The sequence below is a fragment of the Sprattus sprattus genome, assembly GCF_963457725.1.
Source record: "Sprattus sprattus genome assembly, chromosome: 1".
Classification (NCBI taxonomy): Eukaryota; Metazoa; Chordata; class Actinopteri; order Clupeiformes; family Clupeidae; genus Sprattus; species Sprattus sprattus.
In genome coordinates, this window is record NC_137920.1 from 42,811,623 (window position 1) to 42,828,413 (window position 16,791).

General features: G+C 44.8%; 1 protein-coding gene across 1 annotated transcript; it reads left to right on the forward strand.

Annotated features, from left to right (window-relative positions):
- Positions 1 to 306: 306 nt before the first annotated feature.
- casr (calcium-sensing receptor) lies at positions 307 to 16,399 on the forward strand (the record flags this gene model as incomplete). The annotated part of the gene is made up of 12 exons (XM_080844430.1): positions 307 to 440; positions 1,339 to 1,645; positions 1,778 to 1,989; positions 4,850 to 5,153; positions 5,291 to 5,397; positions 6,066 to 6,318; positions 6,540 to 6,773; positions 7,736 to 7,859; positions 9,460 to 9,718; positions 11,718 to 11,931; positions 14,879 to 15,241; positions 16,106 to 16,399. Coding segments are annotated over 12 exons (2,805 nt in total), but the record flags the coding sequence as incomplete, so codon positions are not given.
- Between the last annotated feature and the right edge of the window lie 392 nt (positions 16,400 to 16,791).

The window sequence follows — 16,791 nt, forward strand, 5'->3', positions numbered from 1 at the left end:
GGAGGTGTGTGTATCTCTAACGAGGGTTCCCTTTAACACAGGTGACGGAGAGGATGGTGGTGTGTGTGTGGAGGTGTGTGTCTCTCTAACGAGGGTTCCCTTTACAACAGGTGACGGAGAGGATGGAAGTGTGTGTGTGGAGGTGTGTGTATCTCGTACGAGGGTTCCCTTTCAAACAGGTGACGGAGAGGATGGAAGTGTGTGTATCTCTGACGAGGGCTCCCTTTAACACAGGTGACGGAGAGGATGGCGGTGTGTGTGTGGAGGTGTGTGTTAGTTTGTGTCTGGAGCCTGGCGGTGCCGGGGTGGAGCTACGGGCCGAAGCAGCGCGCCCAGAGGAGCGGCGACATCATGCTGGGGGGGCTCTTCCCTATCCACCTCGGCGTTGAGTCACATGACCAGGACCTGGCAGCACGGCCCGAGGCCACCGAGTGTGTCAGGTGGGCTTCTCTTCTTTGTGTGTGTGTGTGTTCGGTGGGCTTCTCATGAGTACGATCACGATCCTGCTTACTAACTATCTCACGATCACGATCCTGCTTACTAACTATCTCACGATCACGATCCTACTTACTAACTATCTCACGATCCTGCTCACTAACTATCTCACGATCACGATCCTACTCACTAACCAGCTCACGATCACGATCCTACGCACTAACTATCTCTCGAGCATACTCACTAACTATCTCACGATCATACTTACTAACTATCTCACGATCATACTCACTAACTATCTCACGATCACAATCCTGCTTACTATCTCACGATCACGATCCTGCTCACTAACTATCTCACGATCACGATCCTGCTCACTAACTATCTCACGGTCACGATCCTGCTCACTAACCATCTCACGATCATACATACTAACCATGTCACGATCACGATCCTGCTCACTAACTATCTCACGATCACGATCCTGCTCACTAACTATCTCACGGTCACGATCCTGCTCACTAACCATCTCACGATCATACATACTAACCATTTCACGATTACGATCCTGCTCACTAACTATCTCACGATCACGATCCTGCTCACTAACCATCTCACGATCATACGTACTAACCATCTCACGATTATGATCATACTCACTAACTATCTCACGATCATGATACTACTCACTAACTATCTCATGATCCTGCTCACTAACCATCTCACGATCACGATCATACTCACTTACTATCTCACGATCACGATGCTGCTAACTACCCAACTCACTATCCTGGCCACTAACCAGGTTCCATTTGAAATCTCCTCTCTCTTCACCTTGATCCTGTTCACTTTCACGTCCACACCTATGGAAAACTCTTGATTGCTGTCCTTCCACACCCACAGGTTTAATTTCCGTGGTTTCCGATGGCTACAAGCGATGGTGTTTGCAGTGGACCAGATCAACAACAGCACTGAGCTCCTCCCCAACGTCACCCTCGGTTACCGTATCCATGACACCTGCAACACCGTTTCTAAAGCACTCGAGGCCACTTTGAGCTTTGTGGCACAAAACAAGATTGACTCATTGAGCCTCGATGAGTTCTGTAATTGTTCTGGAAAGGTTCCATCCACAATTGCAGTTGTCGGGGCAACAGGGTCAAGTGTCTCTACTTCAGTGGCAAACCTCCTGGGGCTCTTCTACATCCCACAGGTCCCTATTAGTATTAATATTATTATTATTTTTGCTGTTGATGTTGTTGTTCAAAGTTCTCTTACAGAAAAAAATAATACTCCACGTTCTCCTAATACTGCTAACACCACGTTCTTATGGCTTTTTGATTAGATTTCTTATGGCTCATCAAGTCGTCTCCTTAGCAACCGCCAGCAGTTCCAGTCGTTCATGCGCACCATTCCATCAGATGAACAGCAGGCCGTTGCCATGGCCGCAGTCATTGACCATTTTGGCTGGAACTGGGTCATTGCTGTGGCGTCTGATGATGACTACGGGAGGCCGGCTGTGGAGAAGTTTGAGAACGAGATGCTGGAGAGAGACATGTATGTGTTGCAGGAGTGGAGAGGGAGGGTTTGAGAAACAGCAGAGGGAGAGAGGGGTTAAAACAATGAAAGAAGAAGAGAGGTTAAAGAAAGAAGAAAGGAAGAGAGATTTAACAAAAAAGAGGGAGAGGGATAAAAGAAATGAGGGATAGAGATAAAGAACCAAGAAAGGAAACAAGAGAGGGATGTTGAAATCTGAGATATGAGTGTTAGTGAGAGGGAGGGGTGGGGAAAGGGTAGAGTGAAGAGGGATTGAAGAATGGAAAATAGGGATGAGAAAGAGAGAGGAGACAAAGTGATGAGATAGAAAGAGGAGACGAAGGGATGAGATAGAGATTCAAACAGTAAGAAGTAAGAAGTGAGAAGAGACTAAGGCCTAGTTTAGACGGAGCCTAGATTCACTGAATCGGGTTCATTTTTTACACAAATCGAATCTTCTAATTTCGTAAGGACAGAGCCTGGTAACGAGAGATTTGCGTAAGGACGAACTCACCGATTGGGATCCTGCTGTAGTACATACCCCACGCCTGTTGGTGGCACTTTAGCGCTGCTACAGACAACTGAAAAAACTTGAAAAAACGTAGAAGAAGACAGGAGGACACAGGTAAACAGCCAGTAGACAAGCTAAAATTAGCAACGTTTAGCCTAACCGCATAGCATACATTTAATCTGCACAGTAATACATTATGGTGGTTAATAAAATCAGTGGTCAGAGACTATAGGTTATGCGAAAATGAATTCTATTTTCTATTGATAATAAAGAGTTTGGAACAGTGCAACATGACATGTCTGTCATCCCATTTCCCATGAAGCTTTGCTCTGACCATTCTACATTAATTTATGAACAAAAAAGCAAATTAAATCGCTGGCCAATTTATATTTGTGGTCATGAAAGTGATGTAACGTCTGAATAAAAAGAATTAGATCAAGATAGGAGGCTAAACAAAAATCAGAAGGCTGGATTAATGAGAGTGAGTTCGAGACACACCATGAGTGAGATGTAGAGAGACAACAAGTGTTAAATATATTGGTTGGAGATCGCGATGCGATCACGTGGGACAATGACATCATCAGGTTGCGTGAATCTGTGCACATGAACACCAGCCCCCGTACCGATTCAAATCTACTCACTTTCTACCCCCGATTCGAATCGTTGCAGATACCGTGTGCGGATACAGAGTGTTCGTCTAAATGATAGGGCTATCTGTATTGAAATCTACTCTGACGCAGACAAACTCGACTCCGTCTAAACTAGGCCACTGAGAGGCTAGGGTCAGGGTTAGGTTCACTAGATAGAGAACGAGGAATAGTGAGGGAGTAAGTATTTGGAAGAAGAAGAGAGGAACATGGAGAACTGGTACCAGGAATTGGGTTCAGCACTGCCAAACCTCATATTTGGGTTCAATGCCAAACCTCATATTTAGGTTCAACAATGCAAAACCTCATATTTGGGTTCCATGCCAAACCTCATATTTGGGTTCCATGCCAAAACTCATATTTGGGTTCCTTGCCAAACCTCATATTCGGGTTCAGCAATGCCAAACCTCATATTTGGGTTCTATGCCAAACCTTATATTTGGGTTCCATGCCAAACTTCGTATTTGCCTCAAATGACATAATTTAGTTGTCCAATACCTTCCCTGCATACACGTGGTTTCAGGGATATCCAATATCATCAGTTTCCTGGTGCCATTGTAGAATAATCATAGCATGGTTCATTTTGAACAGGAAGTTATAATCTGTCCAGGACCACCTCTTTTCCTTAGTCTCACAAAGCCGCAGATGCTTGGCTTATTCCTCCCAAAGCCATAGATGCTTGGCTTATTCCTCCCAAATCCATCAATGCTTATTCCTCCCAAAGCCATAGATGCTTGGCTTAATCCTCCCAAAGCCATAGCTGATTGGCTTATTCCTCCCAAAGCCATAGATAATTGGCTTATTCCTCACAAAGCCATAGATGATTGGCTTATTCCTCCCAAAGCCATAGATGCTTGGCTTATTCCTCCCAAAGCCAAAGATGATTGGCTTATTCCTACCAAAGCCATAGATGATTGGCTTAATCCTCCCAAAGCCATAGATGATTGGCTTATTCCTCCCAAAGCCATAGATGATTGGCTTATTCCTCACAAAGCCATAGATGATTGGCGTATTCGTTCCAGAGCCATAGATGATTGGCTTATTCCTCCCAAAGCCATAGATGATTGGCTTATTCCTCCCAAAGCCATAGATGATTGGCTTATTCCTCACAAAGCCATAGATGATTGGCGTATTCGTTCCAGAGCCATAGATGATTGGCTTATTCCTCCCAAAGCCATAGATGCTTATTCCTCCCAAAGCCATCAACGCTTATTCCTCCCAAAGCCATAGATGCTTATTCTTCCCAAAGCCATAGATGATTGGCTTATTCCTCCAAAAGCCATCGATGCTTGGCTTATTCCTCCCAAAGCCATAGATGATTGGCTTATTCCTCCCAAAGCCATAGATGATTGGCTTATTCCTCCCAAGCCATAGATGATTGGCTTATTCCTCCCAAAACCATAGATGATTGGCTTATTCCTCCAAGAGCCATAGATTATTGGCTTATTTCTCCCAGAGCCATAGATGATTGGCTTATTCCTCCCAAAGCCATTGATGCATGGCTTATTCTTCCCAAAGCCATTGATGCGTGGCTTATTCTTCCCAAAGCCATCGATGCTTATTCCTCCCAAAGCCATAGATGCTTATTCCTCCCAAAACCATCGATGCTTATTCCTCCCAAAGCCAACGATGCTTATTCCTCCCAAAGCCATCGATGCTTGGGGCTTATTCCTCCCAAAGCCATAGCTGATTGGCTTATTCCTCCCTCTCTCCCTCTGTGCAGATGCATCGACCTCAACGAGCTCATCTCCCAGTACGCCACGGAGGCGGAGGTGCAGGCGCTGGCCGACCGCATCCAGAACTCGTCTGCTCGCGTCATCGCCGCCTTCGCCACGGCGCCGGACCTGGAGCCGCTGGTGCGTGAGCTGGCCCGTCGGAACCTGACGGGTCGCGTGTGGCTAGCGAGCGAAGCCTGGGCCACGTCCTCGCTGATCGCCAGACCCGAGTACCTGGAGGTCATGGTGGGAACGCTGGGCTTCGCCCTGAGGGCTGGCCCCATACCAGGCTTCCGGGACTTTCTGCGGCAGGTGCATAATCTCAATAACATTTAGCAATAGCAAATATCATTTACTCTAACAGTCTGCCTATTCTAACCTAATTAAAACTTGATGCTCGGCATAACCACCGTTAAAGATGTATAAAGACACTTTGGTTATGATGGCAGATTCGTCCCGGACTGAGCAGCTCCCATAATGAGTTTGTCAGGGAGTTCTGGGAGGAGACCTTCAACTGTTACCTGGAGGATGAGGATGGGTCCACCCGGAGGGAGAGGTGAACACACACACACACACACACACACACACACAGCATATCTTCACTTTCAAACAGAGAAAAAAACAATATTACTGATACTGATCTGCTCATAAATTAATCAGGAAATACCGCGCATACTCAACTCAGAATTCTTTTATATTCCATTTAGCCTACGAATAGCCTAAAACCCTAACCCTAACCAACTCACAATATAGTTATTTTCCAGTTAGCCCTAACGCTAACCCGGTTAGCATGCTATAACAGTCACACACTGGTTCAGACATTATTAAGTAGCTGTTATGTGTTGTGAGTGTTAATAATTCATGACGTTTTGACAATCTGTTAAACACATGACTAACCTAACACGGACATGACAGTCAGTTGGAAGAGATGTGTTTGGGTTAGGGTTAGGGAACAGATGTGTTTGGGTTAGGGTTAGGGAACAGATGCGTGTGGGTTAGGGTTAGGGAACAGATGTGTTTGGGTTAGGGTTAGGGAACAGATGTGTTTGGGTTAGGGAACAGATGTGTTTGGGTTAGGGTTAGGGAACAGATGCATTTGGGTTAGGGATAGGGAACAGATGTGTTTGTCAGTCTAGTTGTTTGGAAGGTGATATAGTGTGTTCTATATTTGTATGTGTGAAGTTTCACCTGAGGAGTTGTTGTGATATTGAATGAACCCATCAGGAAGCAGGAAGGGAGTGAGGTGGAGGGTGAGGAGGGTGGAGCGAGCCTTCGTCCCCGTTGCTCTGGAGACGAGGACGTGTCCAGCGTGGAGACGCCGTACCTGGACTACACACACCTGCGGATCTCCTATAATGTTTACGTGGCGGTGTATGCCATCGCCCACGCGTTGCAGGAGATCCTAATGTGCCGGCCGGGGAAAGGGCTGTTCGCCAACAACTCCTGCGCTGACATACGGAGGGTGGAGGCATGGCAGGTGCTCTTCTTCTCCTTCCTTCTTTGATGTTCTATCATGATCATGATGCTGAGCTGCTATTAATGTTTGCCCCTCCAGGACCCCCCCCCTCCCCCCCATCTAACCCCCCATCACCCTAACCCACCATTTATTTTGTATTCACACGCAGAAAACAAACTAATGACAACAAACTTCACCATGTACTTCAAACTAATGACAATAAACTTCACTGTGTTCTTCAGATCCTGAAGCAGCTTCGACACCTCCGTTTCCATGACAGCCTCGGGGAACTCGTTAGCTTTAATGAGGGGACGGAGCTCCATGGCAACTATACCATTGTGAACTGGCATCGGTCGCCTAGCGACAGCTCAGTGGAGTTCCGTGAGGTCGGCTACCATCTCAGCGCCAATGGCAGAGGGGAAGGAAGGCTGTACATCGACCGCACAAAGCTCATATGGACTGGACAACTGACAGAGGTAAAGCTCATGTGGACTAGACAACCGACCGAGGTAAAGCTTATGTGGACTGGGCAACTGACAGAGGTAAAGCCCATGTGGACTAGACAACCGACAGAGGTAAAGCTCATATGGACTGGGCAACTGACAGAGGTAAAGCCCATGTGGACTAGACAACCGACAGAGGTAAAGCTCATGTGGACAGGGCAACCGACAGAGGTAAAGCTCATATGGACTGGACAACTGACAGAGGTAAAGCTCATATGGACTGGACAACTGACAGAGGTAAAGCTCATATGGACTGGACAACTGACAGAGGTAAAGCCCATGTGGAATGGACAACTGACAGAGGTAAAGCTCATATGGAATGGACAACTGACAGAGGTAAAGCTCATATGGAATGGACAACTGACAGAGGTAAAGCCCATGTGGAATGGACAACTGACAGAGGTAAAGCCCATATGGACTGGACAACTGACAGAGGTAAAGCTCATATGGAATGGACAACTGACAGAGGTAAAGCCCATATGGACTGGACAACTGACAGAGGTAAAGCTCATGTGGAATGGACAACCGACAGAGGTAAAGCTCATGCGGAATGGACAACCGACAGAGGTAAAGCTGATGTGGTCTGGACAACTGACAGAGGTTAAGCTCATGTGGAATGGACAACTGACAGAGGTAAAGCTCATATAGACAACTGACAGAGGTAAAGCTCATATGGACTCCTCCCCCCTGTGCAGGTGTTATGTGGTCACCCTATCCGACACCTCCCCCCTGTGCAGTCTCATGTGGTCACCCTATCTGACTCCTCCCCCCTGTGCAGGTGTCATATGGTCACCCTATCTGACTCCTCCCCCCATCTGTCTCCTCCCCCTGTGCAGTCTCATGTGGTCACCGTATCTGACTCCTCCCCCCTATCTGTCTCCTCCCCCTGTGCAGTCTCATGTGGTCACCCTATCTGACTCCTCCCCCCTGTGCAGGTGCCGTTCTCTAACTGCAGTGAGGACTGTGACCCCGGCACGCGGAAGGGCATCATCGACGGAATGCCAACCTGCTGCTTCGAGTGTACCGAGTGTTCCGATGGAGAGTTCAGTGATCAGAAGGGTAATAAAGTCTGTCTAGTCATCCCCTGCCCCTGGATTGGTTCTTAGTATTTTATTCCATCTACAGCTATCTGTTACTCTTTTCTAACTGTTAGAAATTAGGACATATTATCCCCCCAATAAGACTCTACACCAATCTCAGTATTGTCATCATAACTACACCAATCTCAGTATTTTCATCATAACTACACCAATCTACTGTCACCATAACTACACCAATCTACTCTCACCATAACTACACCAGTCTACTCTCACCATAACTACACCAGTCTCAGTATTGTCACCATAACTGCACCAATCTCAGTATTGTCATCATAACTTCACCAATCTCAGTATTGTCATCATAACTACACCAATGTACTGTCACCATAACTACACCAATCTCAGTATTGTCATCATAACTACACCAATCTCAGTATTGTCATCATAACTACACCAATCTCAGTATTGTCATCATCACAACACCAATCTCAGCTGTTACACACATCCACTCTGGCTCACTGACAAAGCGGTAGTTGAAGTAACAATCTCTTTCACAAACATCTGATGATTGGTATTATAATTAATTATATATACATACTGTATATACAGCTCCAGCCTAGCTTACTCGTGCAACAGTGGCATTCTCCTCTCATTCAATGAGGCGAAACCGTCTATGACACAAAGTCAAAGATGTTCAGAGTCTTCATATAGTATTATAAAGTTTTTATAAATTGCTATTAACCAAAGTTAATCAAACTCAGGCGTACTTCATCTGTTTCAAACATGTCATGAGAAGGACAGATTACACTGTCACTAGAAATCAATTACAAATTGACACTAACAAAGTATTTGTCTGTCAGCCAATTTAAGAGCCTTTTAGATGCTAAGGATGTGCCTCAATGCTGTTGTTTTAAATGATTCTCTGATTTAATTTTTTTGACTTTATGTTTTTTTTATTATACTTATTTTCTGAGTTTTTTTAATGTGTTTTGTTCATTCATTTTGTCTGTTTTGTTTTGTTATGGTTCGTTTATTTATTGTTCTTCTGTATTCTGTAGCCTCAGTCAGGGCATTGCTGCAAAACAGCCCTGTGCTCAGTCAATTCTCCCTGAATAAACAATGATGAATGAATGAATGAAATTACAAAAGAAATACACAAACATGCCCAAAGACAATTTTGAACCCACCGAGTGGTTCAACAAACGAACTTTTAACAATCTCCTTGTCTCCTTGACCTGTACACATAGCTCCTGCATGTTTCAGCATATTTAATCCTAATTGTTATAAAAAGTTAAATCAGGTGGGCTAGGGGCTTTAATCACATCTGTAATGTCCCTGGAGGCCTGACCCCTTACACTCATCAAGGACTCTGATGAGCTTTGGTCTAATTTAACACCTCTCTCTCTCTCTCTCTCTCTCTCTCTCTCTCTCTCTATCGCTCTCTCTTAACCTCTCCCTCTCTTTCTCTCTCTCTCTCTCTCTCTCTCTCTCTCTCTCTCTCTCTCTCTATCGCTCTCTCTTAACCTCTCCCTCTCTTTCTCTCTCTCTCTCAACCTCTCTCTCTGTCTCTCCCTCTCTCTCTCTTAACCTCTCTCTCTCTCTCTACCCTGCTTCCCTAGATGCAAGTGTGTGTGCTAAATGTCCGAGCGATTCCTGGTCGCGTGGCAACCACACCAGCTGCTTCCGGAAAGAGATCCACTTCCTGACATGGGCGGAACCTTTTGGGGTAACCCTGGCCATCCTGGCATCCTTGGGCGTTATGGCAACGGCTTTCGTCTTGGCACTTTTCATCAAGTTCAGGGACACGCCCATTGTCAAAGCGGCCAATCGAGAGCTCTCATACCTGTTGCTGACATCACTAATCTTCTGCTTCCTAAGGTGAGACGTTGGATGTCTGTATAAATAGATAGATAGAAATAATTCGCTATTGACCAGGATTATTTTTACTTTTTGTATTTCAATTTTTTGTAGTAGGGAAAAACACCTATACACAATACTTTTATTACACTACATCTTCATCACATTACATCTTCATCACATCTTCATCACATTACATCTTCTTCTCCGTCATACGCCATCTTCATCACACTACATCTTCATCACATTACATCTTTATCACACAACATCTTTATCTTCATCACACTATATCTTCATCACACTACATCTTCATCTTCATCACACAACATCTTCATCACATTACATCTTCATCTTCATCACACAACATCTTTATCTTCATCACACTACATCTTCATCAAATTACATCTTCATCACATCTTCATCACACTACATCTTCATCTTCATCACACAACATCTTCATCACATTACATCTTCATCTTCATCACACAACATCTTTATCTTCATCACACTACATCTTCATCAAATTACATCTTCATCACATCTTCATCACACTACATCTTCATCTTCATCACACAACATCTTCATCACATTACATCTTCATCTTCATCACACAACATCTTTATCTTCATCACACTACATCTTCATCAAATTACATCTTCATCACATTACATCTTCATCACATTACATCTTCATCTTCATCACATTACATCTTCATCACACTACATCTTCATCACATTACATCTTCATCTTCATCACATTACATCTTCATCTTCATCACATTACATCTTCATCTTCATCACACAACATCTTCATCACATTACATCTTCATCTTCATCACACAACATCTTTATCTTCATCACACTACATCTTCATCACACTACATCTTCATCACACTACATCTTCATCACACTACATCTTCATCACATTACATCTTCATCTTCATCACACAACATCTTTATCTTCATCACACTACATCTTCATCAAATTACATCTTCATCTTCATCACATTACATCTTTATCACATTACATCTTCATCACATTACATCTTCATCTTCATCACATTACATCTTCATCTTCATCACACAACATCTTCATCAAATTACATCTTCATCACATCTTCATCACATTACATCTTCATCTTTGTCATACGTCATCTTCATCACACTACATCTTCATCACATTACATCTTCATCTTCATCACACAACATCTTTATCTTCATCACACAACATCTTCATCACATTGCATCTTCCTCTTCGTCATACGTCATTTTCATCACATTACATCTTCATCTTCATCACACAACATCTTTATCTTCATCACACTACATCTTCATCACATTACATCTTTATCTTCATCACACTACATCTTCATCAAATTACATCTTCACCACATCTTCATCACATTACATCTTCATCTTTGTCATACGTCATCTTCATCACACTACATCTTCATCACATTACATCTTCATCTTCATCACACAACATCTTTATCTTCATCACACAACATCTTCATCACATTGCATCTTCCTCTTCGTCATACGTCATTTTCATCACATTACATCTTCATCTTCATCATACAACATCTTTATCTTCATCACATTACATCTTCATCACCTTACATCTTCATCACATTACATCTTCATCACATCTTCATCACATTACATCTTCCTCTTCGTCATACGTCATCTTCATCACACTACATCTTCCTCTTTGTCATACGTCATCTTCATCACACTACATCTTCATCTTCATCACACTACATCTTCATCACATTACATCTTCCTCTTCGTCACACTACGTCTTCATCACATTACATCTTCATCTTCATCACACAACATCTTTATCTTCATCACACTACATCTTCATCACATTACATCTTCATCTTCATCACATTACATCTTTATCTTCATCACACTACATTTATCACACTGCGTCTTCATCTTCCCTGAGTAACATGTAAACATACCCCCCTCCCCTCATGTTCATCAGCACTCTCTACCTCTGACGTTTCCCTCTCCAGCTCCCTGGCGTTCATCGGCAAACCCAAAGACTGGAGCTGCCGGCTGCGTCAGCCTGCGTTCGGCGTGAGCTTCGTGCTCTGCATCTCCTGCATCCTGGTGAAGACCAACCGCGTGCTGCTGGTGTTCGAGGCCAAGATCCCCACCAGCGTTCATCGCAAGTGGTGGGGCCTCAACCTGCAGTTCCTCTTGGTCTTCCTGTTCACCTTCGTTCAGGTGAGGATGGGCAGGTGGATCAGTGGGGGGGGCAGGTGGATCAGTGGGTGGGGGGGGGGGGGGCAGATGGATCAGTGGGGGGGGGGCAGGTGGATCAGTGGGGGGGGGGGCAGGTGGATCATTGGGGGGGGCAGGTGGATCAGTGGGGGGGGGGGGGCAGGTGGATTAGTGGGGGGGGCAGGTGGATCAGTGGGGGGGGCAGGTGGATCAGTGGGGGGGGGGGGGCAGGTGGATTAGTGGGGGGGGGCAGGTGGATCAGTGGGGGGGGGGCAGGTGAGGATGGGCAGGTGGATCAGTGGGGGGGTGGATCAGTGGGGGGGGGCGGGTGGGTCCGTGGGGGGCAGGTGGATTAGTGGGGGTGGGGGCAGGTGGATCAGTGGGGGGGGGGGGGGTATAGTTGCATGCACAGCTCAATACATGAAACATAAAGGGGAGGCCACGCAGAATTTATAATAAGACGTTATTTATTTAATGAAAAAAGGTTATATTTATATAATAAAGGATAAAAAAGTGTGGTGAAATTCAGTGTTGTGAAAAGTAACCAGAATGAAGTCTAGGTGTAATACTAAACAAACGACAACAGAGATCCAAAATCCAACGGAGCTCCAAATCTAAACGACCAATGGAGAACTGATTGCCAAATGTATGGAATCAGATCACTCCCATAAATATTTTGTTATCTGTAATTTAGATTTTGTATCTGTAATATAGATTTTGTATCTGTGAAACCATCTACACTTTCAAAACCTATCTACAGATACGGATTTCAAATACGAAATGTGTCTATACTTTCAAAAACTATCTTCACTTTCAAAATCTATATACAGATACAGATTTCAAATACGAAATGTATCTACACTTTCAAAAACTATCTACACTTTCAAAAACTATCTTCACTTTCAAAATCTATCTGCAGATACGGATTTCAGTTACGCATTACGGATTCGGATTTCAAATACGCATTACGGACTCCAGTTACGAATTACAAATTTACTTTTGGCACTGTTTTTACGTCCTTTCTAAAGAGCCAATCAGCGCTTTTGGCAGATTTTCTAAAGCGCCAATCAACACATTGTATCCTGTACTGACTAGCCAATCAGCGCTAGCTTGCTGGCAACTGCTGGTCCGCTCATTATTCAATATTTCTAGCCTAGATATGCCACCGCTCTGTCTAGGGAGAGATCTGGGGTTTCCCCCGCATGGTTTGAATACAATTGGGTGTACGAACGCCGTGGGGGAAGTTAAACAAGCATGCCTTATGTCTGGCCCAAAGGGGCAGTGGTAATGACACTCATGTGGGAATGCGGTGCTTGGTGGAATACTTTTACTGTGCTTGACATGAGCTCTGCATGCAAGCAACGTGTAATTTTCCTCGGCACAAAACTCGTAACTCTCCGCAGGCTCTGGAGATCGTCAGCCTACAGAGTTATTTCTTAATACACCAAACTGTCAACGTTTAGGGCTCTGTCCACTGCCTTCTACCACGTAAGAGCTGATGAACACCTGTACTATTTAGTTAATCTTAGGCTCTGGTGATTCAGAGATCGCTTGGCTGCAGAACGCATTGTAACTAAGAAATTGGTCTCAGCCACATCTAACAAATAGAATCTAATGAAAGTGTGGCGAGAACTCCAGCTTGCTGCCTCATATATCTCTTCCACTGAGACGCTATAAAACTCGCTTCAACACAAAATACACAATAAAGCGTTTTCAAGGACTTCAGAAAATGGTTACAAATAGGCTACCCAAAGTGCCATGAAAAGAAACGAAAATGTCATTGCAAGGTGGTTTTGAAATCAGGCTGGTCATTATCCAGTTGTTGAGGATGCACTTAACGGTATACGCCAACCACCACTTTGCATGTGTCTGGAGAACAAGACAATAGTAGTCTGTCTGCTAAATGTTCTCATCGTGATAATGGGTCATATGAATACTGTTCATGGTTAACTTAATTAAATGTGAATAGGAGATTGGTCATGAAAATGCTAACGTTAGCTTTCGTTAGCTACCAAAGCAGATCCTAATATCTTCCATACTACGAAAAGGATCTTTGAAACAGGGGGAACGAAGTGTGGAGTGAAATCCACTGACTGTGATTGTGCGTTTTACAATGACCTTATTAACAACTCCAAATATAGGACTTCTTACTTGTGCCATTTATCGGTCTCTGATCCATGACTGCTGCATATACCGTTTCACTCAACTGCACTCTCCCAGGCCAGCAGTTGCCAGCAAGCTAGCGCTGATTGGCTAGTCAGTACAGGATACAATGTGTTGATTGGCGCTTTAGAAAATCTGCCAAAAGGGCTGATTGGCTCTTTAGAAAGGACGTAAAAACAGTGCCAAAAGTAAATATGTAATTCGTAACTGGAATCCGTAATGCGTATTTGAAATCCGTATCCGTATCCGTAATGCGTAACTGAAATCCGTATCTGCAGATAGATTTTGAAAGTGAAGATAGTTTTTGAAAGTGTAGATACATTTCGTATTTGAAATCCGAAATTGATCTGATTCCATACAAATGCCGGGAGGACCAGAGCTGCCCCGACTACCGGCTGGTCAGGGCTTTTGTAGCCCAGCCAATCAAGGACACACCTGTCCCCAATCAAGGACACAGATACACACACTCACACTCACACACAGACACACACACACACACACACTAACACACTCACACACACCCCACTGTAGAACAGACCTACTGTGGAACAGACCCCAGATCCCACGGTAGAACAGACCCGAGAGACCTACTGATTAGAAACGTCAATGGTAAACTGTACAGTAACGATGTTCTGTGTGTGTTATTTATGCTAATTAGCACGTGGCTAACCCCAGGTGGCGATCTGTGAGGTGTGTGTTATTTATGCTAATTAGCATGTGGCTAACCCTAGGTGGCGATCTGTGTGGTGTGTGTTATTTATGCTAATTAGCATGTGGCTAATCCTAGGTGGCGATCTGTGTGGTGTGGCTGTATAACGCCCCTCCGGCCAGCTATGAGAACCACGAGCTGGACGATGAGGTCATCGTGGTCACCTGCCACGAGGGGTCAACCATGGCTCTTGGGCTTCTGATTGGCTACACCTGTCTGCTGGCGGCCGCTTGCTTCCTGTTCGCCTTCAAGTCTCGGAACCTTCCAGAGAACTTCACGGAGGCCAAGTGCATCACCTTCAGCATGCTCATCTTCTTCATCGTGTGGGGCTCCTTCGTCCCCGCGTACGTCAGCACCCACGGGAAGTACGTGTCGGCGGTGGAGGTCATCGCCATCCTGGCCTCCAGCTTCAGCATGCTGGCTTGCCTGTTCTTCAACAAAGTGAGTCTTCACCTCTGGCAGTGTATCCATGTCCTCTGATATATTATATATTATTATTATATTATATACTATAGCCTGGAGTCAGGACTAATGTGTATCTCTGTCCCCGTATCCATGTCCTCTGATATATTATATATTACTATATTATATACAATTGCCTGGAGTCAGGACTAATGTTAATCTCTGTCAGTGTATCCATGTCCTCTGATATACCATCACCAATGGCCTGGAGTCAGGACTAATGTTAATCTCTGTCAGGCCTGTCGCAATACAAACCTAACCGGGGGGGGGGGGTTGCTCAAACACGTCCACGCATACGCAACCCCCCTCCCCCCCAAATCTACACCAGGTCTAATGTAAATGTTTTCAATAATCCAGGTCTAATGCTTATCTATCATAATCCAGGTCTAAGGCTTATCTATCCTAATCCAGGTCTAATGCTAATCTATCATAATCCAGGTCTAATGCTTATCTATCATAATCCAGGTGTAATGTTTATCTATCATAATCCAGGTATAATGCTAATCTATCATAATCAAGGTCTAATGCTTATCTATCCTAATCCAGGTCTAATACTAATCTAACCTAATCCAGGTCTAATGCTAATCTATCATAATCCAGGTCTAATGCTAATCTATCCTAATCCAGGTCTAATGCTAATCTATCCTAATCCAGGTCTAATGCTAATCTATCAGCATCCAGGTCTAATGCTAATCTATCATAATCCAGGTCTAATGCTAATCTATCATAATCCAGGTCTAATGCTAATCTATCAGCATCCAGGTCTAATGCTAATCTATCATAATCCAGGTCTAATGCTAATCTATCATAATCCAGGTCTAATGCTAATCTATCATAATCCAGGTCTACATCCTGCTCTTCAAGCCGTCTCGCAACACCGTGGAGGAGGTTCGCTGCAGCACGGCAGCTCACGCCTTCAAGGCCGCCGCCCGTGCCACACTACGCCACGGCTCCAACGCCTCACGCAAGCGCTCTTCCTCACCTTCGCTCTCCTCATCCTCATCCTCCAAGCCTGAGATAGAGGGGGGGTCTTTGGAGAGCGGGCGAGAGCGGGGCAGGGCGCCCCGAGTGAGCTTTGAGGGGATGTCAATGTCTGGGTGCGACAGGAGGAGGGACTCAGAGCTGTCCAAGCCCTGATAGGATGAGAGAGAACGCGTGGAAAATGGACATGGAGAAAAGGAGTTGCTGATGGACCAATGATATAGAGGAGTCAGGCGTCAGTATCACACTCTACCAGTGCGACAACAGAGAGCAACCTAAATGACCTGGAGACTCATCGGAGATCTGTGAGAGCCACCTTAGCGACTTTTGACCCGTCCGGAATCTGTGAGAGCAACCTTAGCGACCTTTGAGCCATGGGGAATCAGTGAGAGCAACCTTAGCGACCTTTGAGCCATGGGGAATCAGTGAGAGCAACCTTAGCGACCTTTGAGCCATGGGGAATCAGTGAGAGCAACCTTAGCGACCTGGAGACCCATACTGGAGACCCATACCTGGGACAAAGAGGTCAAACCATGGACCCATATCTT